Raw genomic sequence first — 26451 nt, 5'->3', positions numbered from 1 at the left:
CTTCAGGTGCTCAACCCATTTGGTCGGCTTATGTTGATTTACCAGTTGCCGGATCTCCAAATTGAGATCGCTTATGCGGGGATCCCCGGGATCGGACTGGCGTAGGGTGTCAAGCTCGTTTGCTAAGCTGGCTGCTTCGGCTGGGAAATGGGGACGAATGTCCTTAAAACTTCCAGCTGGAATGAAGCGAGCCGCAGCAGCTGTGAGCACCTTGCGGAATGCGCGTTCGCCTACGCGCACATCGGTGGGGATGGGAAAGAGCGGCGAAGGTGTCCTCGGTAAATTCCGCGAAGCCGGGCAAATTAGCTTTTTTAAAGTTAAAGATCTCCCAATCAAGACGATAATGGGGAAGTGGTCTGATGCAAGCGATAGCATAGGTCGCCACGTTATGCTATTTATCAGACCCGCGCTAGCTATTGTTAGGTCAGGCGAGCTGCTGCAATTGCCCACTACCCTGGTGGGGCGTCGTCGTTCACAGTGCTGAATGTCGAATCGTCTATCTGCTCTGCCAGTTTCTGTTCCCTACGATCATTTGGCAGGCTTGAATGCCAAAGATCGTGATGCGTATTGAAGTCACCTACAACCAATCGGTTTTCACCTCTGATGAGCGCACCTATATCAGAGAGATATCCTACCGGGCAGCAGGTGACAGGGGGTATATATATGTTAAATATTTCGAACTCGGAATCGCCTGTCCGGACATCTATGCCTTGACATTCTAAGGTGCTGTCTCTGCGGTCGATTCCTTCATCGATGAGACGATACTGCACTGTGGGGTAGACTATGAACGCTAGGCCGCCACCGCTGTCTCGCTCGCGTTGCTGCGATAGGCTTCTCACCGTGGAGGTGTGGGTTGTGGTGGCTGTTGGTAGTGCCGGCCTATCAGGGGGAGTAGTAGCCGTGGAGGCATCAGACGCCTGCTGGCGGGAGGAACACGTGGCCACATACCGTGTGGACTACTCTCTGTGTGACTTAAGGCCTGAACAGGTCTTAAGGTGGCTCCACCCGTTGCACTTGTTGCACCTAACCGAGGTGGAGTTCGGGTGAAGCCGTTTATGGCAGACGCAGCAATAGAATACTTTTGGCCCAGGGATGGACTCGATTCCAGCGCTGAGGAGAAGCATTTGGAGCAGGATTGCTGCGAGGATTTGCTCCTGTGGGGTAAAGGGTGGGGTGTTATACGGTTCACTAGACAGGGCTAGTATACTGGGGCGGCAGCCCTTGGTCGGGAAAAACCCGAGTCATTCCGGTAACGTAGAACCGGCTGCCATGGGTACGGGTAATAGTCAAAATCCTCGGCCGATACATTGAATATCTTATAAATACATATTTTCCAGGTAAAGTTGCGGGAAAAAAACGTTGCGGATAGAATCCAAATCCTTAACCTCTTAAAGGTTTTGTACTTGTTCCGGGGAGTATCCAACTAAAAGGATCACTAAGTTATCCGGCTCGAAGGGCCAATAATGATGCGGCAATATAAAATGTTGCGGGGAGAGTCCTGTATCCTTATCCAATATAAAATTCGTTGCTTCAATTTGAAAATTACAATTTTTCTCACATTTATTTTCCAAAATATTCCTTATATACATATTTCGTCTCAATCAAAGCCTTCCAATTTTTTACAAAAAATTGTAACAAATAACAAGAGTTGAAAAAATATATTAAAATGTTTATAATGAAAACATATTTGACAAAAGCGGTAAGGTCTATGCATATGTATAAGAACAAAGGACTTATATTAATCGAATATTTAATTGGACTCAACACCAGGTAACACAGAATATACTGGAATAATAGTAACAGTGTTCAAACGTCCAACTTGTCATCCAATACAATCAACCCCATCGTTTCCCAAGATAGAATTCCAATGGCGATGAAAAACTTTGAGCCATACAAAGCAGCCGGCCCAGATGGGATTCCCCTGCCATGCTGTGGAATACTCGATAAACGACGATTCCGTGGCTGGAGGTCTTTTTCAAATAAAGTCGTATGCTAGGGCAGATTCCAAAAAGCTGGAGGAGGGTTAAGGTGATGCTGGTAAATGCGGTAATGCTAATGCGAAAGATTTCAGACCCGTCAGTTTATCCTCCTTTATTCTAAAAACTCTTGAGCGATTGTTGGATGTATTTCTCAAAGAGAAGATTCTTCTTCTTCTTAATTGGGGCGATAACCGCTTACGCGATTTTGGGCATGTTTAACAAATCCCGCCAGTCGTTACTTTCTCGTGCCCAGTTGGACGCACCAAGTGAAGCGAAGTCCTTCTCCACCTCATCTTTCCAAAGAAGAGCAGGCCTTCCTCTGCTACCATCAGCATCGTACCGCATCGAATATTTGCAATCCTCTCCAACATCAGGTTAAAGCAGTCACACGATAGCGAGTCACCCTGTCTGAAACCTCGTTTGGTATCAAACGGCTCGGAGAGGTCCTTTCCAATTCTGACGGTGAAGCTGGTGTTGAGCAACGTCATCTTGCAAAGCCGTATTAGTTTTGTGTTGAATGCAGCTTTGAAATCAACGAAAAGATCGTGTGTGTCGATTCTCCTTTTGTGGGTCTTTTCCAAGATTTGGCGTATTGTGAATATTTGGTCGATGGTAGACTTCCCAGGTCTAAAGCCACACTGATAAGGTCCAATCAGTTGTTTGACGGTGGGCTTCAGCCTTTCACACAATACGCTCGCTAGAACCTTATAGGCGATATTTAGAAGACTAATCTCGCGTTAATTGGCACAGATTGCAGGATCGCCCTTCTTATGGTTTGGGTAGAGCACACTTCAATTCCAATCGGCAGGCATGCTTTCATCCGACCATATTTTGCATAGAAGCTGATGCCTGCACCTTACCAGTTCCTCGCCGCCATGTTTGAATAGATCAGCGGGCAGCCCGTCGTTCTTTAGACGCATTAGCTAAAGAGAGAAGATTACAAAGACAAAAATTTCATCACCCAAACATGTCTACAGACACAGCTCTTCATGAGGTTGTAAGTGCGATTTAGAGGAGCATAGAATACAAAAAATACTCACTAGTCGCTTTTCTCGACGTTTAACAACGATAGCACAAGATCCATAATTGAGATTCTTAATATGTTAGACGCAGACATAGGTCTCAAGAATGGATAGAGAACATGCTTAAAACTAGAATAATCATCGGTGAGGTGGACAGCAGCACGGTAAAACGCTGTCAACAGGAGAACCCCTCAAGAAGGGGTCTTATCCCCTTTGCTATGGTTATTAGTACAATTAGTACAATATCCGTACCAAATTCAAGCGAAAGGGAATTAAAGCAATGGCATATGCGGATGACATAGTGCTAATGGTTTCAGGAATGTTTCCAACCATAATCAGTGAGATTATGGAAGGAGCTCTGGGATTACTCAGCAATTGGGCTCAGACTGTGGTTTAAGTGTAAACCCGAGCAAGAATGAACTGATATTATTCACTAAGAGAACCAAGATACCAAACTCTAATCTCCCAAAATTAAACGGCGTTAGTCTTATGCTAACCCAACAGGCAAAATACTTAGCTGTCATCTTAGATCCTAAACTCAGCTGGAGGTCCAACGTAGAGTACAGGGTAAAGAAAGCAAATACAGCATTTTACAGAAGAGAAGTAAGGGAATGTTGGATAAAAACTGGGTTATCTAACCAAAACTATCTATTTGGCCCTACACAACCATTGTAAGGCCAATACTAACATATGCGGCACTAGTCTGGAGGCCTGCAATAGAAAAGAAATACAACCAAACCAAGCTGAACAAGCGTGTATCTTAACCACAGGAGCGCTTACCATCAGTTCAACTGAAGCGCATAATGCACTAACACATCTATTACCATTAGACTTACATATAAAAACAATCGCTACTTGCAGCGCGGTGAGACTCAGAGATATAGGGACAACAAGATCGTACGGTCACAGCAAGATCCTTTTACAGGGACCCTCACTGCTCAAAAACAAATAAGACTACACAGTCCTCGACCTTAGCCTCAGGAAAGACTTTACGGTACGTTTTCCACCGAAAGCCGAACGGGAAGGTGATTGAAAGATACGATATTGAAATCTATACTGACGGTTCTAAGATGAACTGTGATGTGGGAGCTGGCTTTCATTCGGAGCCGCTCAAGCTATCTCAGTCAATTCAAATTCTTGAGTATTCCAGGCAGAACTATTAGCGATGAGAGAAGCATGTAAATCAATCTACAACGAAGTTGGAGCAAGAGTATCTATCTTTCAGGGCTGGCGTCAAACCCAACCCCGGACCAGAAGTATTAACTGCTGCATCTGCCACAAACGACTCCATCCGAACTCCAGCTCGGTTAGGTGTAATAAGTGCAACGGGTGAGGCCATCTTAAGACCTGCTCAGGCCTTAAGATTCACAGGCGGCCCCTGCCTCAACGGCGATACCGCCCTCAGTGCCGGCACATCAAACTGCCGCCACAAACAACACCTCAATGGTAAGTAGCTCCCACGCGCAACACAACTCCCTCACTGACCCACAACCCTCCTGCTTCTATCCCAGTACGGGGACAAACCAGCAGCTCTTGGTCCCCCGCACAGTTTGCTCCGTGTGTCAGACCGTAGTTCCTCGAAATGCAATTCCTGCAGTGGCTGGTGCCATTTTCGGATGTGCTCCCGCCTGCACACCACCCGTGAGTGGACACCCGACTTCGTTGCTCCCTGCTGCAGAGCTCTGCACCCGTAACCGCCCCCTCTGGCAACGTCAGGCCACAACAACTCTTGCGGAACGCACAGCAGAACCAACGTAGACAACACCACGCGTCCCTCACCCCTGAGGCACGATTACACTCCCGCGAAGTTTCAAGCTATTACAACTGAACTGCAACGGACTCACGAGCAAGATTGACGAAATAGTCGACTTCATGAACCGGTATGGTATCAAGATAGCTGTGGTCCAAGAGACAAAACTGCACGCTAGCTCCCCCTGATTACCAGGGATGGCTACAACGTGCACAGACACGATCGCGGGCGAGACAAATGTGGTGGCCTAGCGTTCATAGTCCACCATTCAGTGCAGTATCGTCTCATCGATGAAGGCATCGACCGCAGGGACAACCCCTTAGAATGTCAAGGTATAGCTGTCCGGCCAGGCGATGCTGAGCTCGAAATTTATAATATCTATATACCCCCTGTCACCTGCTGCCCGGCAGAATATCTCTCTGATATAGGTGCGCTCATCAAGGGTGAAAACCGATTGGTTGTAGGTGACTTTGATGCGAATCACGATCTTTGGCATTCAAACCTGCCAAATGATCGTAGGGGACAACTATTGGCAGAGCAGATAGACGATTCGACATTCAGCACTGTAAACGACGACGCCCCACTAGGGTAGTGGGCAATTGCAGCAGCTCGCCTGACATCACAATTGCTAGCGCAGGTCTGATAAATAGCATAACCTGGCGACCTATGCTATCGCTTGCATCAGACCACTTGCCCATTATCATCTCGATCGAGAAACCTGACGATTTTGTTTCCGCGGATCACCGGTCATACATCAACTTCAACAAAGCTGATTGGTCCAGATTCGCGGAATTTACTGAGGACATCTTTGCCGCTCTACATATTCCCACCGATGTGCGCGCAGGCGAACGCGCATTCCGTAAGGCGATTACAGCCGCCGCGGCTCGCTTCATACCCGCTGGACGGACTCGGTACATACGCCCCAATTTCCCAGCTGAAGCAGCTGTTCTGGCGAATGAGCGTGATCGCCTACGCCAGTCCGATCCCGGGGATCCTCGAATAAAGGATCTCAATTCGGAGATCCGGCAACTGGTAACCCGACATAAGCGGACTAAATGGGAAGAGCATCTGAAGCCCTGCAACTTCACCTCTGGTATGAGCAAGCTATGGTCCACCGTAAGGTCCCTGTCGAACCCGACGAAGCACAACGACAAGGTGGATATCACCTTCAACGGTTGTACTTCGTCGAATCCGAAGAGATGCGCGTTCAACTTTAGCCTTCAATTTATACTGCATCCTCCGGTCGACAGATCCAAACGTTGTGTTACCAGACGGTTGCACAAACTGACACACAACAGTGTACCGCTTGCTTTCTCCAGCGACGAGGTTCAGGGGGCCATCAAACTCATGAAACCATCTAAAGCCATTGGCCCTGACGGACTAAACATGCTGATGCTGAAAAAGCTGGGTTCACTGGGAGTAGAATTTCTCACTAGGGTTTCAACCTGTCTATGACCAATCTCATCATTCCTGATAAGTGCCTAATTTCCACAGAGTGGTCCCACTACTGAAGCCAGGAAAACCCGCCAATCAAGGGGAGTCTTATCGTCCGATAACTCTCCTTTCCCCAGTAGTGAAGACTCTTGAAGCCCTTCTACTGCCACTCCTTACAGAACACCTGACCCCAGCCCCACACCAGCATGGTTTCCGAAGAATGCATAGCACCACCACGGCACTCACCGTCATTAACACCCAGGTAAACCGCGGACTTAACCAAAACCGCCCCTGTGAGAGGACTGTCCTAGTAACGTTGGACTTACAAAAAGCTTTCGATACAGTCAGCCACGCCACGCTACTAGATGACATTTCACAGTCGACACTCCCGCCAGGCTTAAAGAAGTGGACCGCGAACTACCTGAGTGGTCGTCACTCGTCAGTGATATTTCGAGACCAAACGTATAATTAGAGAAAATAAAGCAAGGTGTACCGCAGGGTGGTGTCCTTTTACCCTTGCTGTTTAATTTCTATATTTCGAAACTCCCCCAGCCACCAGAGGGAGTCTCACTGGTCTCATACGCCGACGGCTGTACGATAATGGCGTCGGGCAATGACATTGATGGCCTATGCCCCAAAGTAAACGACTACCTCGCCCGCAGGTTCTACCACCACTCCAGCAGCAATCTCCGTATGTAAATATGGGGAATGTTTATGCTGCTACAACAACAACAACTACCTCGCCCGCCTTTCTCGCTTCTTCATGGCGAGAAACCTACAACTTTCTCCCACTAAATCCACGGCGACCCTTGTCACCACCTGGACAAAGGAGGTCAAGCTGCAACTTCAGGTACACGTCGATGATACCCCAAGACCGACGGTAAACAACCCCATTGGGAGTCACCTTTGACAGCTTGCTCTCCTTCTCCTTGCAACGATAGTACAGAACTGCAACAAGGTCCCCAAGTCGCTTGCCGGCAACACTTGGGGCAAAGACAAAGAAATGTTGCTGTCGACTTTCAAAGCAATAGGCCGACTGGTTCTTAACTATGCTGCGCCTATCTGGTCGCCTGGAACCAGTGATACGCAGTAGACGAAGCTCCTGGCCTTCCAAAATACTGCAATAAGGACCGCGACAGGATGCTCCTGATGTCCCCCATACAACACCTGCACGATGAGGCTCATATGCTACCTGTGCTGCTGTGAAGGAGCATAACAAACTGCTCAGCAAGCAGTTCCTGCTAGGATGTCACCACAGGCCTCACCCATGCAGACACCTGCTTGAGCCTGAGCCATTTCCCAGGCATATCAGGAGACACTTCCTAAATTACGTGGACGAGATCCTAGACAAAACAGACAGACCACTCCAGGATCGGACAGTGTGCAGACAGACCATAAACGACATTCATCGGGAGACCCTTACCACCTTCTTAAGCTCCCGACCTCCGAATGCCGTTATGGGAGTCCATCCACTACTAATTGCAGACGAAGAGCTCCAGTTTCCCCGAAAGTCCCGCGTAACGTGGCACAATTACGTTCTGGATACTGTAGCAGGTTAAACTCCTACCTATCCAGAATCGACCCCGACATAGTAAACATATGTCCAGGATATGAAGGCACCCCGCACGACACTAACCACCTTTTCACATGCCCCATCAAACCCACTCATTTAACGCCTCTCTCCCTTTGGACCCAATCCGTCGAAACAGCTAGTTTCCTCGGCTTACCGTTAGATGAGCTAGATAAAGACGGCCGGTGATTACACTACACTTACAGGGCAAAGGGCAGGAAGTAGTCTGGTCCCCCGCGGCAGCGCCTCTTACCGCGGTAAGGCCACAGTTACTCTCGAAGGCGGCCAAGAATTCGGGAGGGAATCTCCGTGCGTGATGCACCATTCAGTCCTCGGCACGATTCCAAGCACACCTTGACTTGTAAATATGTTGGTGCGGTACTGTCCGTATAGATGATTAGGCGAACACCAGACGAGCCGTTTCGCAAATGGCTGGTCAAAAAATCCACATACGGAGCTTCCCTCTTAATGGGAACTCCTGAATTTTTTTAAATTTAACCACTATATAAGCCCCATCCCCGCGGCAAGGAGATCAACAACAACAAGGATTATTAATATCACATATAATTGAATTCATGTCGTTTGTAATTGTGGTACTCTACAAATTATTATGGCTTAATAATTAACTAAAGCTGAAAAAAAACTTTTATATTTTCACAATGAAGGAAAATCTGCAAGATACATTAGTTATTTGCCTAGTCGATTTTGCTAAACGGCGGTTGAGATTTTTTGTCAGCTCAGGGAGTGAGAAAAGTAGTTTTTATAGATAACGCCATAGATTAATATTTTATTTGTTTATTCTCAAGGAAAATTTACATTCCAAGGCTGATGAAATGGGTATGTGATGGAACGAGTTCTTAGTTCAATATGAAAACCAACACAATACATAGAATTTGCAAATGTCTCAACAAGGTCCTGACATACACTTTATAAAAAATAGTTAATACCCATCTCGAAGACAAAGTTCGGAAACACAAAAAAAAAAAAAAAAAAATGTGACCTTGAGGCTGTTTTGATCGAGGAATGGGGAAAAATACTTGCCGAATATTGTCGAAAGTTAGAAGAATTGAGAAGATACGAAAATACAAAAATTGAAAGATATATAGAGGGTTATTCAATAGGTGCGCTTCAACTTTTTTCCGATAGGGAGGGCGAACGACGCAATATTTTTTATTTTTCGCTTGTCATTTGTAAACTTCATTAGTATACATTTCATCATGGAACGCTACACACTTGAGCAACGATTGCAAATCGTGCAAATTTTTTATTATTGCTGCTACTTTAAGAGCATTACGGCCATTTTACGGTCCATTTAACAAGCCGTCCCGTTTTGTGGTTATGTGAAGTCATTGGTCTACAGTAAAAAGCCGGCGACGATTTGTGAGCTCAGAGCCAATATTGAACGCGAAATTGTTGGAATTTCGGCCGATTTATGCAAAAGAGTGGTCGAAAATTGGGTTCCACGATTGGACTTCGTAAAACGTGCACGCGGTGGTCATGCAAAAGAAATCGAATGTCATACTTAAATGTGTATGTTCAAACTCGATAATAAAAAAAAAATTAGTTAAAAAAGTCAAACCGTTTGTGTTTTATTCAAAAAAGTTCAAAAGTTGAAGTGCTCTTACTGAAAAACGCTTTATATATGGTTTTCCAATGAGAGGTGTTATTTTGATATTCAAAGAAAATTGCTATTTTTAATGTAAATGATCGGATGTTTATCATCAGGCAAATGATCACCACGACCACGCTTGCAGGACAATATCCTTTTCATGAAATTTTCCATAACCGAATTGCAAAATGGCTGCCCTATGTCCTCGATAGCCTCACGAATTCCATCTTTTAGGTCTTGAATCGACCCTGGACTGTTGGTGTAGACCTTCTCTTTCACGTGGCCCCAAAGAAAAAAGTCACAAGATGTTAAATCACAAGATCTCGGTGACCAATTGTGATCACCTCTTGGAGAGATAACACGGTCCGGAAACTTTGCCCGTAAAAGATCAATGGTTTCGTTGCTTGTATAGCACGTAGCGCCGTCTTGTTGAAAATAAACGTTGTCCAGATCAATACCATCTAATTCCGGCCATAAAAAAAAGTTAATTATCTCTCGATAGCGCAGTCCATTCACCGTTAACACCTTTTATTGGAAAACCCTATACTTAATCGTCTTCACATGCAAAATACTTGTGAGAGCCACTATATATCGTATCGATTCTCCTCAAGGTTGAAATATGTAGAGGTTTTAATATATAGTATAATATTAACCCATGCATTGAAAAGATAGTAGCGGTTTAAACAGCGTAAAATATTTTATGGTTCGAGATACGCTACTAGGGCGTTGATCAATAAAAGGCATTCCGTGTATTCCACTTCAAACCTTTGTAATAATTGCAGCTCGAGATGTACCATATATGTAAGATAGAACTAAATATGCAAAACATAAAATATTAAAATAAAGTCTAATTTAAACAATTATTTTTAATATAGGTTTGACATGTATCTGAGAGATCGACGCCCATTACCTCTTAACTATAATCCTTTGCTAATTATGAAGCATGATACGCGAAGTGGATATCAAAATCAGCTGCTACGTGCCACTAACTTAGTAATCAGTTCAATGAGATTTTGGCGTTCGCTTCAGGCAGACATTTTAGAGCCTGAAATTTACCATTTAAATCCTAACAAAACCGATACTCAAGGCTTTCGGAATTTGATGCGACTCATGCCACGTGCTGTAGCCACATATGCAGCGTATGCCTTTAAAGCTTTTCCTTTGGATATGACTCAGTACAGTCGACTTTTTGGCGTATCTAGAATACCCGGAAAAGGAAAAGATTGGCTGGTGCAAGATGAAAGGTCAAAACATATATTAGTTATGCGTCGAGGTAATATGTATTCTGTAGATGTTTTGAACAAAGATGGAAACATAGAACGACCTAATGTAATCCTTGGACGTTTACATGCTGTTCTCCAGTTGGATGAAGATAGCGGACCTTCTCCTGTGCCCTTTGGGGCTTTGACATCTAGCAACCGAGATGATTGGGCCACGATGCGTCAACATTTAGTAGAAAATTTAGAAGCAGAAAATAAGCGATTACTTGAAACGGAAATAGACTCGGCACTATTTTGCCTGTGTTTGGACACAACTGATGACCCCGTGTACAGTGAGGATTGCTTCGTACCCCTGTTAAAGCACTTACTTGTTGGAGATGCGAAAAATCGGTGAGACAAATTCGAAAGAAAAACATACGTAAATAAAAATTATATAAAACGATTTGCTCTGTAAGGTTAGATAACGGTGGGTGCTGTTCTTGGTGGGCTTCGGAGAGGCACACTTAAAGCATTTGGCCCCGTAAGTGATATCTTAATTTAAATTTTCTGTGCCTTGTTTCCTCAAGTAGTGGAACCCCTGCATTTCCTTGATGAAATTGGTTGGTTTTATTAACGAAAAATGGGCGAGAGTTTGGAAATTTAGTGATGGATAATCGAAGAAAGTATTTGAAAGCCTGCTTTTATTTCGTTGGGTACAGTGGTTGTATAATGCGTGCTTCAGCAATAGTTTGGAGGAGATGACTTCTGACGGTGGGGTTAGTGATTAGGAAAAGGCTCTGCTTCTATTAGGTACCTCTGGGAACGTTTTTCACGTCAACTACATGCTATTTGACAGAGAGCATACACGCTTTCCTATGAAGATGTTTATTGTGTATCATCGACTTATACCGTCACTTAGAGTTTGACCTCGTTCCACAGTGTAAATAGGGTAGCCGTAAACTTTAAATTGGAAAGTAGTAGATAATCCTTAAACTTCGAAAACAAGCCATCAGTAGTGTCATTGTTGGCCGCCAATATCAAGCAACCATCAGCAAAAGAAATAAACGAAATTGGGGCTACTACGAAATATAGAAAATTAATAATAAGAGGAAATGACACAGTCTTGCGGACCCCCTGTATTATATGTGCGGTAGCGGCTATTCGGCGGCCGCCCCTCGGCAGGCAATGGCAAACCTCCGAGTGTATTTCTGTCATGAAAAAGCTCCTCATAAAAATACCTGCCGTTCGGAGTCGGCTTGAAACTGTGGGTCCCTCCATTTGTGGAACAACATCAAGACGCACACCACCAATGGGAGGAGGCGCTCGGCCAAACACCCAAAAAGGGAGTATGCGCCAATTATATATATATATATATGTATATATATATATATCGAAATATTACGAATGATTGCCGACCACCTCTTTAGTCCCGTTGGAATAGAGCAGTTCTCCTTGTCTTCTAGCAGCGTTGTGTGTGTGAATTAACAAGGTTAACGCTAATACGGCTGTTTGGTTAGGTCCACGATCTATGGTGGTAAAGGGCAAGTTAATACCCAGCTGTGACTTCCGTATGGGTTATAGCACTTAACGCTGAGTGATCGAACCGTACTATATGACCGCCAAACGGTAGGTTGTTGTTGTGGCACCATAAAAATTCCCCATAGATGTAAAGGGTGGGCTACTGGAGTGACAGTCCTTGGCCGTATATAAATCCGGGTCATTCCGGTAACGTAGAACTGTCGTGGGAACGATGCCAAATGCCGATGGGTCGAAACTACCGCTCTAAACAAACGGTCTTTGTGCCCCACATCTTCCTACAGTGTTTTTGCAGGTTTGTTTAAGAGTGTGTTTGAGCTGTAATAATCGCAGTAGGGTTACCTTTTATGAGATGGCATCATAGACATTCAAGTTCCCATATTTTCAAACAACAGGTTTGGCGCGAAATAACTTCTGCAATATTGGGACAGTTAATAGGCAGAGCATCAATAATAAGCCATCAAAAAATGTAACAGATTCGCAATATTGCTGTAATTATTTTTGCCATATTTTCTATGAAAAACACTTTAATACTATATACAACCGACGCATACATCCTTTGTTGGGTTTTTGACCATAAGTGAAGAGCGTTGACTTTCTATGTTGCCTCTGAACGGCAGATGGTGTCTTACGTGCAGTTTTTTCATAGCAAAAATACACTTGGAAGTTTCCCGTTGCCTGCCGAGAGATGAAAGTTCAACAAGTAGTTAAAGGCTCTCTATCAATGCCGTTCATATGCTTATTGCTGTCATTGGGTCCAGTGGTTGCTTGATGTGTACCTGGATCCCGCCGGGCAACTAATCATCTTAAAAGTCGCCATACATGTTTTACTTTTGCCCCAATTGTTACCGTCTACCGACTTCTAAGTGGCTAACGCGATTATTTGTGCCGAGCAAAATAGAGAAAACTATCGAAAGTAATACCATGTTATCGGTTTATTGACAATCAGAGTTAGTGTGTTATCGACTTTAACTTACTGTTACTGACAAGCGGCGACCGTAGAGATATTTCACCGAGAGATATCCGATTATCTTTGGTTGGCGGGTTTCCCAGCTTACAGTACTGGAGCTACTCTTCTTGTTTATGGGATAATAAAAGTAATCATACATAGGTTGAAAACCTTAGTGAGATGGGATGACTTCCTAAACGTTACTTTACAATTTATTACTGCGATGATATGGAATTTTATAATACCAGTGCGAGGTGTTTTGGATTATAATAATAATAAAGCAGGCTGTGTACAATTGTTTGGCAGTTTGCGCAATTGTTTGATAATATTAACGAAGGATGCTTTTGTTTACCAACGTCTGATTTTTCATATTGAGATATCGGCCAAATCTGCTTCAAGGATTAAAGCAGCATACATGTAATAAGCAAACACACGGTCAGGAATCGGTTATACTATCTGTGGAACACATGTAAGACGCATCAAAAATAAACCATCTGGTTCCCAAGATAGATCTGAAAGAATACTATAAAATAGGAATATCCGACAGAAAGGATTGACAGACCAGAGCCATATAAGATTATAGTGGTCGGCATATTTATACTGGCGGCTCAAAGATGGATCGGGAGTGTACCCGAAACAAGTATTCTTAAATTGCTCCTTTAGACCCCCAGACTGGTTTAGCTTCTGCCAAGCTGAAATCTACATTATACACGAAGCAGCAAAGACGATAAGACTAATTGACTTATTTCCGGTAAACCCTACAATTTTTATTGATATTCAATCAGCGATTAAGGCACTGGCGTCAGCGCACATAACTTTAAGATGTGTTAAAGAATGTAGAAGGTCGCTCTCGCTTATCCAACACCACACTTTGTTTGGTCCCCGGCCACTCTGGAGTGGAGGTAAATGAAAGAGCGAATGAGTGTGCAAGGAAAGGTTCGGAAATGGGCCTTCACTGAGTGGTAGAGAACATTAGCATTCCTTTACATGAGTTATAGTGGCCTCGGTAGTCTAGCATATGTGCACTAATCTGCCATCCCAGAGGTTGTGGGTTCAAATTCCACGTAAAGCACGGTCCTCGCATTTTTCTAAATTTACCTACTTTCCCTGTTTCTAAAACAAAACAAAAAACAAAGATCTATGCTCCCGGGAAACGTGAACAAGAAAAAAAATGAGTTCTATACTGCGATTGACCTGAGCTTAATCGCGGAAACCAATAGAATGGTCTCTGACTACTAACTGTAGGGTTTCCAAAGCGCTTTGGCCAAAACTGAATCTTAAAAGGACAAAATGTCTGCTAGGATTCAACAGATTAACTACCAGCGTCCTCACAGGTGTTATAACGGGTCACTGCACTATTGGCACCCTAGCCAGCAGAATGGGTGTACCTCACAATGACTTCTGCAGGAGTTGTAGAGATGAAGAAGAAATTGAGTCGGTGCAACACCTCCTCTGTGAATGCCCTGCACTTCATAAAAGCCGTGCCAAATATCTTGGCAATTCTTTCTTTGAAAAACTTCGATTTGGCATTAATTCGCGTTGTTATTAAAACTGAATTTCAACCAAATAAGATAATTAAACTTTGAAAATTTATAAAACGAATCACTTCATTCGAAACATGCAGACGCGAATTGTGAGAGTGGAATTACCTAATTAGCGTGGTAATTCACTATTAAATTAAAAGTACGTTCACATATGCATTAATTACCAATAAATCCACAAAATTAATCGACCCGTTCACATACGTTTCCACGACAGTCGGTTCTACGTTACCGTTACGTCCCGGATTTATATCCGGCCAAGGACTGTCACTCCAGCAGCATTCCCCATACTTAGGGAATGTTTATGCTGTCACAACAACAACCCGTTCACATATGGCAGATTACCTGCAAAATTGAAAATCAGCTGTCGATACTGTTGTGAAAGGTTTAATTTGAAATGAAAATGAATAATGAAATTAAATGGTGGAATATTTCGGTGTTTTTAGTTTTTTTTAATTATTATGAAGAAAAGACAAGGAGAAGGAATAGCTAATTTAGTTCCGCAATTGGTTGCTAATAATAAACAGTTGGAGGAAATCCGTAAACGACGCTTACTGAGGTTTCAAAAAATTATGGCAGCAATACGAATTCGAAATTTGATATTACATTTTATAATAAGTAATAAGAGAACACACGTTATGGACACACGCTTTTTTCTGTTATATGAATGCATAGTTAATAATATCTAACAAACATTTTATTACAATTATGTCTACAAACCTGTTTTCTTTGCCGGCATCCATTTTATTTAGGTTTTACCTCGACGTTTTTCTTTACACGCGTAAAAATAATGATCTATTGCACAGAAAACACAGTATGGTTATTATCTAGGATTATTTTATAATCTCAGATTTAGGGAGAGAAATTTTGTATGGGAAATCTTGATTTTTAATTACGGATTGGGAGTGAAGCACAAAAAGTAGATCATCTACTTATATGTGAACATATTATAACATATGTTTATTTGGCATGTAATTTTATTGCCAGTTCGAAGAGTGGTATTTAATATGTTCTTTTATTGCTTACTAGCTGGTTTGACAAGTCCTTATCGTTGATAGTAAGCGCGGATGGTACGGCTGCACTGAATTTCGAGCACTCTTGGGGCGACGGCGTCGCCGTATTGAGATATTTCAATGAAATATATAAAGAAACCACAGAAAGTCCCTTTGCAGATCCTGGTTTAGATATTGAAAATTTTGAACACATTAAGTCTGTGAGACCAATCGAACTGAAAACCGATAAACTAGTAGAAATAGCCGTAGAGAAAGCGATTTTAAATAATACTTATATAATGAAGCAACTTAATATAAACATGCTCCGTTATCCCCTTATAACTAAAAGTTTGTGTAAATATCATGGTATAAGTCCTGACGCGATAATGCAACTCTCGTTCCAACTTGCATACAAACGAGCATTTAACGATTATGTTGGAACCTATGAATCATGTAGTACGGCTGCATTCCGACATGGGCGCACCGAGACTGTGCGGCCATGCACTATGGCAACAAAACAAGTTTGTGAAAGCTTAATGCAAACGCGAAGTAAGCAACCTGATACGAGAGATTTGTATACCTCAATTAAACGATGTTCCCAAGTGCATAATAAGCTTGTAAAAGAAGCTGCCATGGGACAAGGCTTTGATAGGCATATGTTTGCCTTAAAACATCAAGCTTCACTTCATGGTAAACGATTGCCAGAAATATATAATAGCAAAGGTTATGCAAAAATCAATCATAACATCATTAGTACTTCAACGTTATCTTCAACTGCTTTGCTGGCGGGTTCCTTTGGTCCTGTGGTTCAGGATGGATTGGGCATAGCGTAAGTATACAGTTAAAGTTGATAAACGAATTCTATGATTGTTAAATGTTTCTAGCAGGTATTCAATTCAGGACGATTATTGCGGGGTAATAGTTTCCTCTTATGAAAAACAGCGAGACGGACAAGCGTTTGTTGATAACCTCGAAACTGCGTTCAATGATATATATAACATTTTAAGAATGAGTTCAAAGAAGTTATAAATTAACTAAAAAATGTTAAGTAAATATTTCTACAAAGAATGAGTTCAAAGAAGTTATAAATTAACTAAAAAATGTTAAGTAAATATTTCTACAAACAAATATTTGTTGTTTTTTTACATATGTAGTGTAGTTCGAAGCAGTGGTGCCTTCAATGGATCACTCGAATAACCTTAACTTATTGTATAGTGAACGAAATACATAAGTCGGCTTACCCAAAATCTAAGTATTACCTTATGTGAGGTTAAATGTAACAAATTCGACAATTATTTCAAATAATAAAGAATAACTATCGGATCAGTTCTTCGAAAAATGGTTTACTCGTGGGCTTGATGAATTAAACAGCTGAAATTAAACGGATTTATTTATTAAAAAGTTCTTAAAAAAAATAAAAATAATAATTGCAGCCACCGTAGCCGAATGAGCTGGTGCGTGACTACCATTCGGAAGACGTAGGCTTAAAACTCCGTGAAACACCAAAATGAAGAAAAAGTTTTTTCTAATAGCGGTTGCCCCTCGGCAGACAATGGTTAACCTCCGAAAAATATTTGCCGTTCGGAGTCGGTTCAAAACTGTGGAACAACATCTAGATGCACGTCATAAACAGAAGGGCTCAATACCCAAAAATTTTGTAGGCGCCAAATATACATTTCTCAGGAAAAGTATCTGCACACAAAAAAAAGAAGGCAACATATTAAGAAATTCATTGTAAAAGAAACTAAAGCATTCTAAACTTTTATGAAAAATGTTTAGTCAGCAATTTTTCTATAATTTCTATACATTTTTTCCTAAGTACATCTTTAAAAATTAAATTTTACAAAACAAAAAACTTCTCTTCAAAGAAGCAGAAAAAGTTTTCATACACATGAAAACAGTGATTCCTCGCAGTATGCGGTGGCATATTCATACCCAATAACGGTTTTATTTTAGTTTGTAATTGATTTTACTGTGACTACATTACTTTGGAGTTATTTTAAAGTTTTTGTGTACAAGACATAGCGATGGCCCTCATAACTAAGGAAATTAGTATTGGCGAGAGAAAAATTATTCTGCCACTTAGAAATGAAGGCAAGTCTTTCCGCGAATTTGTGAAAATCATAGGAAGAAGTCAGAAGAGTGCAGTATGTCGTGCAAATATACAATACTGCTGGTTCAATTGTGTCAAGGCCACGTTATGGTCGATCTGGCACGCTGACCGTACATGAAAAACAACCCATATTGCAATCAGTGAAATATAATCCTCGAACTACGACTTCTCAAATATGTAAAAACTTTTTAATTCCTTTGGCAAGCATGTGCACGACGATACTGTACGTAAAATACTTACAAATGATGGGTATTTCGTAGCACGTAGAAAACTGTACAAGTCCGAAATCAACAGAAAAAACGCATGGATTTTGTAAATGAATATATTTACAAGCTTCCAGAATTTTGGGATCGTTTTCTATTTTCGAATGAAAGCAAATATTGCATATTTGGCATTAAAGGAAGAAATCTAGTTCAGTTTAAGAGCGGTATTGAGCTCGAAAAAGATAATCTTGTACCATCTGTGAAGCATAGCGGGGGAGGTGTGATGGTCTGGTGGTGTATGGCGGTGCTAGGAGTTGGCAAACTTGTTTTTATAGAGTCAACAATGGATCAATTTTTCTTATTTGAATATTTTAAAGACTAGTATGATGCAAAGCAATCAACAGTTGGGGCTTGGTGATGATTTCTGGTTTCAGCATGATAATGATCCCAAGCATTCGGCATGTAATATAATATTAAGCTTTGGTTGCTGTATAACACAAATCACCAATTAGATTTACGAGAAATTATTTTTCACAAAATCGGCTCTTCGGAATGATCTGATTGTACTGGTATACAGTTATTTGAACTCTGTTTTTTGTCAATGCTGCACGTATCTAGAACTCAATTCCAGTTTCAATTCGTAGCAACTTCAAGAATGGTCTGTATTCATACTTTCGTTAACTCGTACATAATATTGCACTATGTGGATTGCTATCTACATATGTCCTAGTCGAGTATACAATTCGATTGTCTCGTTATTCTTTCCGCTTGGTTTACTCATAATCATGTCAGAGAAAGTTAAGGTATAGAGAAGTCTCAATGACAGGAACGCATAGAAGAAGGAACGAAGAGACAGAATTATGTAAATTTAGCAGCAGTCGATTGGAATTCGTTTGTCATTAGAAACAAAGAATGTTAGCGCTGCAGGCTAGCCATTAGTAATATACTAGGATTGCCCGTACGTCGAAAATTCGACGTTATATAAATACGGAGAGCAAAATTTAGTTATAGGCCCTTATTATGAGCAACATTCGATCTTCGACTGTAGTCGAAAGTGCTGATCGAACGAATTTTCATTTGGTATAATGGTGCTCATTCGTTGAAGAATAGGACTATTGTGAATTTCGATCGCTCGACGCATTTACAATAGATAATTTTTTCTCAGCTGATACAGCAAATCAAAATAAGAGAAAAACCGATTGTATTGAAATTCTTTGCTAACAACATTTTTAAAAGTTAAAAAAAGTATTTTTTGTGAAAATGAGTACAACGGACTTGTGGTTCGACGATTTATCGGACGATGAAAGATTAGCGGAACTAGCTAGAAGTAGAAAACAGTTGAGGGGCGCATCCAACTCCCTAGAAATGGCTTCCACTGAGTATGTTTAGAATTTTCAAAATGTGTTGACGTACTTAATATTACACAAATTTCCTTACAGATTTTTAAAGAACTTTAGATCATCTAAAGAGGCGTTTATGAACATACTGTCCAGTACAGAAAACCAGTTGCAGCAGTGCACCCGAGCCAAGAGCTCTTCACTATTCTCCAAAAAAAGCAACACAAATTATTAATGTGTGTGCAGGTTTGCACAACATTTGCTTGTTTTATAATGTTCAACTTCCGGATGAAGAGTTATCCGATGAGACCCTCATTGATGATGCTGAAGATATTGAAGTGGAGCCAAATAACGGAGAAGCAGAAAACATAAGAAATGAAATTCTTAGAATATTATAGAAAAATCTAAAAAGTATAAAATAGAAATCTTTACGCCACAGTTTCTGTTTTATTTTTGTTATAAATTTTCTTTATTCAATTATTCTTCATCCGAAAAAAAGATGTATTTCAGTTCCTCTACGTATTTCAGCCCAAACCTGCCAAGGGAAAATATAAATGTATTTCTATAAACATCACAAAAAAAAAAACCATTATTAACCTTAATCCATTTTGCTGCCGTTCTAACTGGTGGTCCCAAGCAATTCAGCTCCGTTGTAAACTCCTCCCATTTTTTGCTTTTTGAACTTTGGTGCAAATCCCTTTTGCGAAATGTGGATTCTCTTCCATTAATGAAACTAGCCTTTCTAATTGCTGTTTGGTACTCACGACTTTCGACCTGCATAAAATTAACAAAATTAGTATATATTTATTATTTGGTTACTATAAAACCATAAATAATCGCAAACAACTTACATTTTAACAAGTTTACCCACAATACGCAACACAGTCGAAAGCAAAATTGCATTCGACTCTAAATTCGGTATTCAACGAAAATTTCGACAGGGCTGCACCGCTCATAATACCAAATTGACATTCGATCTTCGACAACCAACGAATATCGAAGATCGAATCTAACTCATAATAGGGGCCATACATTTTTTTAGTATTTATAGTCATAGAAAAAAGTTGAAACATATATAAATGGATAGCTTATGTTGAAACTTTTTACATGGTATACATATGTATGTGAATAGATGTGGTAAAATTAAATGTGAAAAATATCCCATTTTACCTGTATTAAGCGATCCTGTATTTGTATATTTCAAATATAATTTTTTTTATTCATGATTTGGAAACATTTAATTTCATGTATTACGGAAAAAAATTTTTTTTTTGAAAAACCATAACAAAAAACAATCATTAATTAATCCATGACCATCATAATTTCTGAATCAAATTTATAATATATTAGTATGCATTCACAATAATATAGCTATATTTCTTATTCAGTATTCACACTATTCGTTTATTAGTCCAGTCATCTGGTAGTTTGACCTGGAAAGTTTTGCGGCAGTTTTGAAACTGGGTAATTTTTATAGATTTTGGGATGCTCTTTTCGAATTTAAACTTTGCCACCTCGAAAAAATGGCGCCTGAAAAAAGTTTTTTTTTTTCAATATCTCCATTCCGACGCATTTTATGAGAAAAACATATGTATACAAAATTAAAATAGAGATAATTTACTACATTTTATGTTATTACGATTTTTTGTAAAATCAATAGTTTTTGGCGTACAAGCGTACAAGCGTACAAATTTTGGTGTGGCACATGGTCAGATATGGCAATTGAGCAATCATTGATGAGGACAATGAAATGCTTTGGTGGCCTCTCTTATGGACGAGGAGTTAACGACAGCGTACTTTCCAAGTGGATTTTAGGAATGGTATTTTTGCACAATATTTGCGACGAAGTTGAAAACTTTTACCTAGTTTGAAAACTCCCGGAAAACTTTGCAGGTAACTCCCTTTTTTTATCACGCTATTCTATTATGCGATTATATACATGATATGTATGTATATAGCAATTTTCAAACAAACAACTCTGTTGGCATTACAGTGCGACTAAATATAAGTAAAAATATAATTCTGCTCTAACACACTATTAATACAGGTAAAATAGTGTGATTATTTTTACCTGCACCGATTCACTTATGTATCTATTTTAATACATTGTGCAAACCGTCTCCACATATGCTATCCATTGGTATATGTTTCAACTTTTTTCTCTGTCTATAAATACTATAGGGTTGTTCAATAGGTGCGCTTCAACTTTTTTCCGATAGGGAGGGCGATCGACGCAATATTTTTTATTTTCCGCTTGTCATTTGTAAACTTCATTAGTATACATTTCATCATGGAACGCTACACACTTGAGCAACGATTGCAAATCGTGCAAATTTTTTATTATTGCTGCTACTTTAAGAGCATTACGGCCATTTTACGGTCCATTTAACAAGCCGTCCCGTTTTGTGGTTATGTGAAGTCATTGGTCTACAGTAAAAAGCCGGCGACGATTTGTGAGCTCAGAGCCAATATTGAACGCGAAATTGCTGGAATTTCGGCCGATTTATGCAAAAGAGTGGTCGAAAATTGGGTTCCACGATTGAACTTCGTAAAACGTGCACGCGGTGGTCATGCAAAAGAAATCGAATGTCATACTTAAATGTGTATGTTCAAACTCGATAATAAAAAAAAAATTAGTTAAAAAAGTCAAACCGTTTGTGTTTTATTCAAAAAAGTTCAAAAGTTAAGAAGCTCTTACTGAAAAACCCTATAAAAAAAAGACGACAAAATTTTGCTCTCCGTATTAATATATAGATATATTTAATTTTTTTCTGTTTACTTTCCACTTCATTTTTAAATATTTCTTTTTGAATTACTTCTCATTTCGTTACTTACTCAAAAAATATAAAAATATCATTAAAACACAAGCATTCTAAATTTAATAGAATACTTTCGGTACTGGCATCCAAAAATATATCAACTGTTAATGCTTTAGTCACAAAATAATTTCAACCAAATCTAGTAAATTCCTTCATAGAGAAATGCGTCATTACCAGGCACATAGGAAGGTGGTATATACACGTACAAATATGCGAATTTATATTGTTGAGTCCAACTAAGTATTCGATTAAAATAAGTCATTTGTTCTTCTACATATATACGTGCATAGAACTTACCGATTTTGTGAAATATGTTTTCATTATAAACACTTTAATGTTTTTCAACTCTTGTTATTTGTTATAATTTTCTGTGAAAAAAAGTAGGCTTTGATGGAAAAGAAATATGTACATATGTAATATATATGGTAAAGGGAATATTTTGGAAAATGAAATGAGAGAAAAATTGTAATTTCGAAAAGCAGCAGACTTCATTATTGTATTGGATACAAGACTCTTCCCGCAACATTTTTTAAACCCGCAACATTAAGGATACAGGACTCTCCCCGCAACAGATTTGTAGCCGCATGCTGGATTCTCCCCGCAACATTATTTGTCCTTCGGGCCGGATCATTATTTTTCCTTCCCGCATCATTATTGGCTCTTCGAGCCGGATATAGTCATTCCGCCTACCTTTTGTATATACGCATTCGCTTGTGTACCAACATACGTACATACGCGTAGCAAAAGCCGCAACTAATATCAAGAAAATTACATTTTAATGCATTAAATCGTGTGTACGTTTGTGCAGCCGTTCCTGCATTTAACATCGCGAAAGTTCTAAAAACTCGTCGTTACTTTTCCGTTACATTAAAATAAAAAAATGTCGAATTCTACTAAAACGCGCGATTCCGCTTTCAATGCCATTAAACGGTGTATGGCAAAAAGTATTGATGAGGCATTCACTATTGATACAGAAAATATTGCGAGTTACCTCCAATTATTGAGTGAACAGTGGGTTCGTTTTAACGATGCTAAAGACGCTGTAGAAATTACTTGTGGTGTCGATGTTATTGAAATTGAAGAAAGTGTGCGTATCCAAGCCGAAACTTGGTACTCTACAACTTCAGCTAACTTTAGCCGCTTGAAAAATTGTCATAGTAAATCGCAAGATAGCTCCACAAAGGCACCTCTATCCGCGGCTATACGTTTACCGAAAGTGGAGTTACCCACATTCTCCGGTGACTCTACCAAGTGGATTGGTTTTTGCGACGTGTTTTCCTTGTTAGTTGATAGTAACTCTGCTTTATGGGACGGACAAAACTTGTACTACCTCCGAAGCTGCTTGAAGGGTGACGCATTAAAAATTTTCAGTGGTTTTAAAATATGTGACGCAAATTACGTTGAAGCTGGGGTTAATTAACAACGCGGTATAAGGTTATTCGTGTAATTGTGGAATCTCATATTCGCGCGTTGGGCGATATTAAAAGGGCTACGCATGACAATGCTGACGCAATCAAAGGTATAATTGATGCTTTCCAACAGCATATTCGCGAGCTTAAAGCGTTGGGTCGTCCGATTGAGTTTTGGGATGATTAATTGGTACATGAGGTAGTCAGTAAATTGGTATTCGAAACGCATAAGCAGTGGGAGTTATCACTCATAAGTTATGATGCTCCATCTTTTGAGCATTAATAACATTTTTAGAGATAAGATGTCGATCGTTATCGATGCTTTCGTCGTCAACAACATCAGTACCAATTGAGGTTAAAACTGCATCAGCAAGCAAGTCGATAAATGTGTTCCACGCGGTATCGGAACAAAATAACGTGTCTGCATATTGTAGTGGACCTCATAAAATTTACAGTTGTGAAAAATTTCGTGAATTAGCTTTGTCCACAATATCACAGTTCGTGAAGCAAGGTCGCATATACTTCAACTGCTTAAGTTCGGGTCACTATAAATACCGTTGTAACAGTGCTTCCACTTGCCGCATGTGTAATAGACCGGAGTGAAATACGTAAATTTTTTCAAATCATATCGTAATAGCAGGGAAAAGTTGCTACATATCAATACAAATTCAGGAAAAAAAAGAAATTTCAAATCGGTTAATATCTTCCGTTCGCGCATTGCATTTAAAATTTACAAATTTTATAATAAATTGAACAAATATTCGAAAAATTGTAAGAGGTGGAAATGATGTTAGATAAAGTTCATTTTTTGTAGACTATTACAACATCAGGTATAGTTTGAATAGAAAAACGTCTACCGCTCTATCAAAGCCCCTACAGCCCCTGAAAAGAAGTGGAAAATGTCATTTTTTGTATAAATTTACGTAATTGCGGGTGGTTAGTTTCTCTATTTTAATTTTTGTATAAGTCTTCTTGAGTATATAAGTAGAATAAATTATTCCCCTCTTAGCGCGCCCACTAACCACACTATCTTAAAGAAGTTTTGTACAGCTCTTGGCCCGCCCTTTTTGGACGACTCAGAACTCACCGCGTGAAGGTGACTGTACTACGAGTTCCACCCACTCCCTTCCCAACCAACCAACCAAAGATGAAAAATGATTTATTCGGGAGTGGCAAAGTCTGCTTTAGTGTCAAATTGAGGCATAAGTGTACGAGAAGTGAGTGCTGCTCTTATAAACCCATCACGTCTCTCGTTCCCATACACTTTTGAGGACGCTTGAGTTACTAGTTTTACGCAACGCTCCACAGCTTGCGTATGGCATGGAATATTTGTTAAATCTATGGTTAATTTAGGTTTTTCTTTATCAGAAATTAATTGCAAGATATCTTCAGAAGAAAGGCTGTCTAAAATTGGGGGGCAGGTAAGTTTCATTTCAGACCAATTAATTAACTCAAAATGTTCATTTGCTTCAAAGTTCAGTTTAGGAACCAAAAAGTTTCTAATATTTTTGTCTTTTGAAGGGATTTCTTTTATTTTCAGAACTCGCCTCAATCCAAGATCGCGGACATGCTCTCTGTCATCTACCACCATCGAGAGAAGAATGTTTTCTGGATGGGCAAAAAAGGAATTTGTTTGAATAACCTTATGAACTACTGCCTGGACTTCTGAAGATAAGATTCTACATTTTTTAATACATTCTAAAATATGTTTAGGTCCGTCAACTATTGACGAATTTGTTTTGATTTCGAACCATAGAGGTGCGTATACAGTCAAAATGTATTTTACAATTTGAATGAGATTTTTAGATGGCTCCTGCAAAGAAATGTATAATCGTAGGAACCTGTTTGCAATTGTCAACCAACGAGAGTGTGATATTGGTCCCGGATCTCGATTTGCTAGATCTGGGGAGCAAAAACCAGCATCAATAGCAATGGCAATGTCATGTAAGTATTTCTGATCTTTACTTAAGCTTATTGCGTCAAGCGTTCGTGGAAGAGAGCATTCGATCCTCTGAAAAGCAACGATGGACAAAGATTCACATTTAGCCAGCTGTTTGCCAAGAAGCCCACTGAAAGACTGAGGACCTGTTGTTTTACCATCAAGTATTTCAACTAGATGCCTCAGAGGTAATTCATTAAAATGGAGGAGACAGATAGCCCATTGTACTGGTCTTTTTAAACGCGTTTCAATGAATTTTATTGCACCATTCTTCCACCCAGTATTTGTTGACGTACCATCACATCCAATCACTACAACATTAGATTGATTTATACCATTTTCTTCAAAATAATTTACAATGCTGTATGCTGTGTCTTTTCCACTTTTTGAAGTAGGTACTAAATGACAAAGGTACTTTGAGCCTGGTTCTGCTATTACTGAAATGTGCTCTTCTTTTTTATAGATTGATGATAACGTTTGTTTCCTTTTTCAACTAAAACTAAAGTGTCATCCATCCTGCCATCAAAATACACACACATCGGATCGTTTAATTGCTCTATTGCATTCCCCGCTTCGATAAGTTTTAGTCTACATTTTTCTTTTTCTCTTCTCATTTTGCTTCGATCAACAACAAAAGAAGTATCTTTGTCCGTTATAAGACCAACGTCTTTAAATGCACTAGACACAATAGCTGCTGCTGCTCTGTCAGATACTCCAAAACGATCACTTGTTAAGGCCGTTGCTGGAAGTGATAAGCGCATCTGTGCATTTTTTGAACTTGCTGACTGAGAGGAAATAGAGCGTGGGGTCTGAAAATCGGGATCATTCTTATCATTGTCAACTTCAGGAGTTATCTCTGTTTCAGAATCAATACTACTACAAGAAGGTCCAGGTAAGTTGGTCTGACTTAAGTGACGAGCTTTTCTCTGCAATTTTAATGTAAGCTTTTGAGTTTCTTTGGTATCTACTGTCCCAATCTTTCCTTGTCCGAGATATGCTCAAAGATATAGAAATTTGATTTCTAATGGCGGTATCTTTCTATCTTTAGGG

At 40.1% G+C, this 26451-nt stretch overlaps 1 protein-coding gene across 1 annotated transcript; it reads left to right on the top strand.

Moving 5' to 3' along the window:
* Nucleotides 1-4583: 4583 nt before the first annotated feature.
* Nucleotides 4584-16709, top strand: LOC129250476 (carnitine O-palmitoyltransferase 2, mitochondrial). The gene is made up of 4 exons (XM_054890101.1): nucleotides 4584-4642; nucleotides 10240-10974; nucleotides 15619-16410; nucleotides 16469-16709. Exons 1-4 carry the CDS (start codon nucleotides 4584-4586, stop codon nucleotides 16608-16610), a joined length of 1728 nt encoding a protein of 575 aa, XP_054746076.1. The 3' UTR covers nucleotides 16611-16709.
* Nucleotides 16710-26451: the final 9742 nt, after the last annotated feature.

Source organism: Anastrepha obliqua, chromosome 6 (assembly GCF_027943255.1).
Source record: "Anastrepha obliqua isolate idAnaObli1 chromosome 6, idAnaObli1_1.0, whole genome shotgun sequence".
NCBI lineage: Eukaryota > Metazoa > Arthropoda > Insecta > Diptera > Tephritidae > Anastrepha > Anastrepha obliqua.
The sequence above is the reverse complement of the archived record's forward strand: the minus strand, read 5'-3'. Positions and strand labels throughout refer to the sequence as shown.

Excerpts from the sequence above, each read along its gene's own strand:
- LOC129250476 (XM_054890101.1), top strand. The coding sequence starts at position 4,584 with ATGCAATTCCTGCAGTGGCTGGTGCCATTTTCGGATGTGCTCCCGCCT. Across the intron at positions 4,643-10,239 it reads CTCCCGCCTGCACACCACCC|GTTTGACATGTATCTGAGAG; the intron begins GTGAGTGGACAC and ends TTTTTAATATAG. Across the intron at positions 16,411-16,468 it reads CAGGATGGATTGGGCATAGC|GTATTCAATTCAGGACGATT; the intron begins GTAAGTATACAG and ends TGTTTCTAGCAG.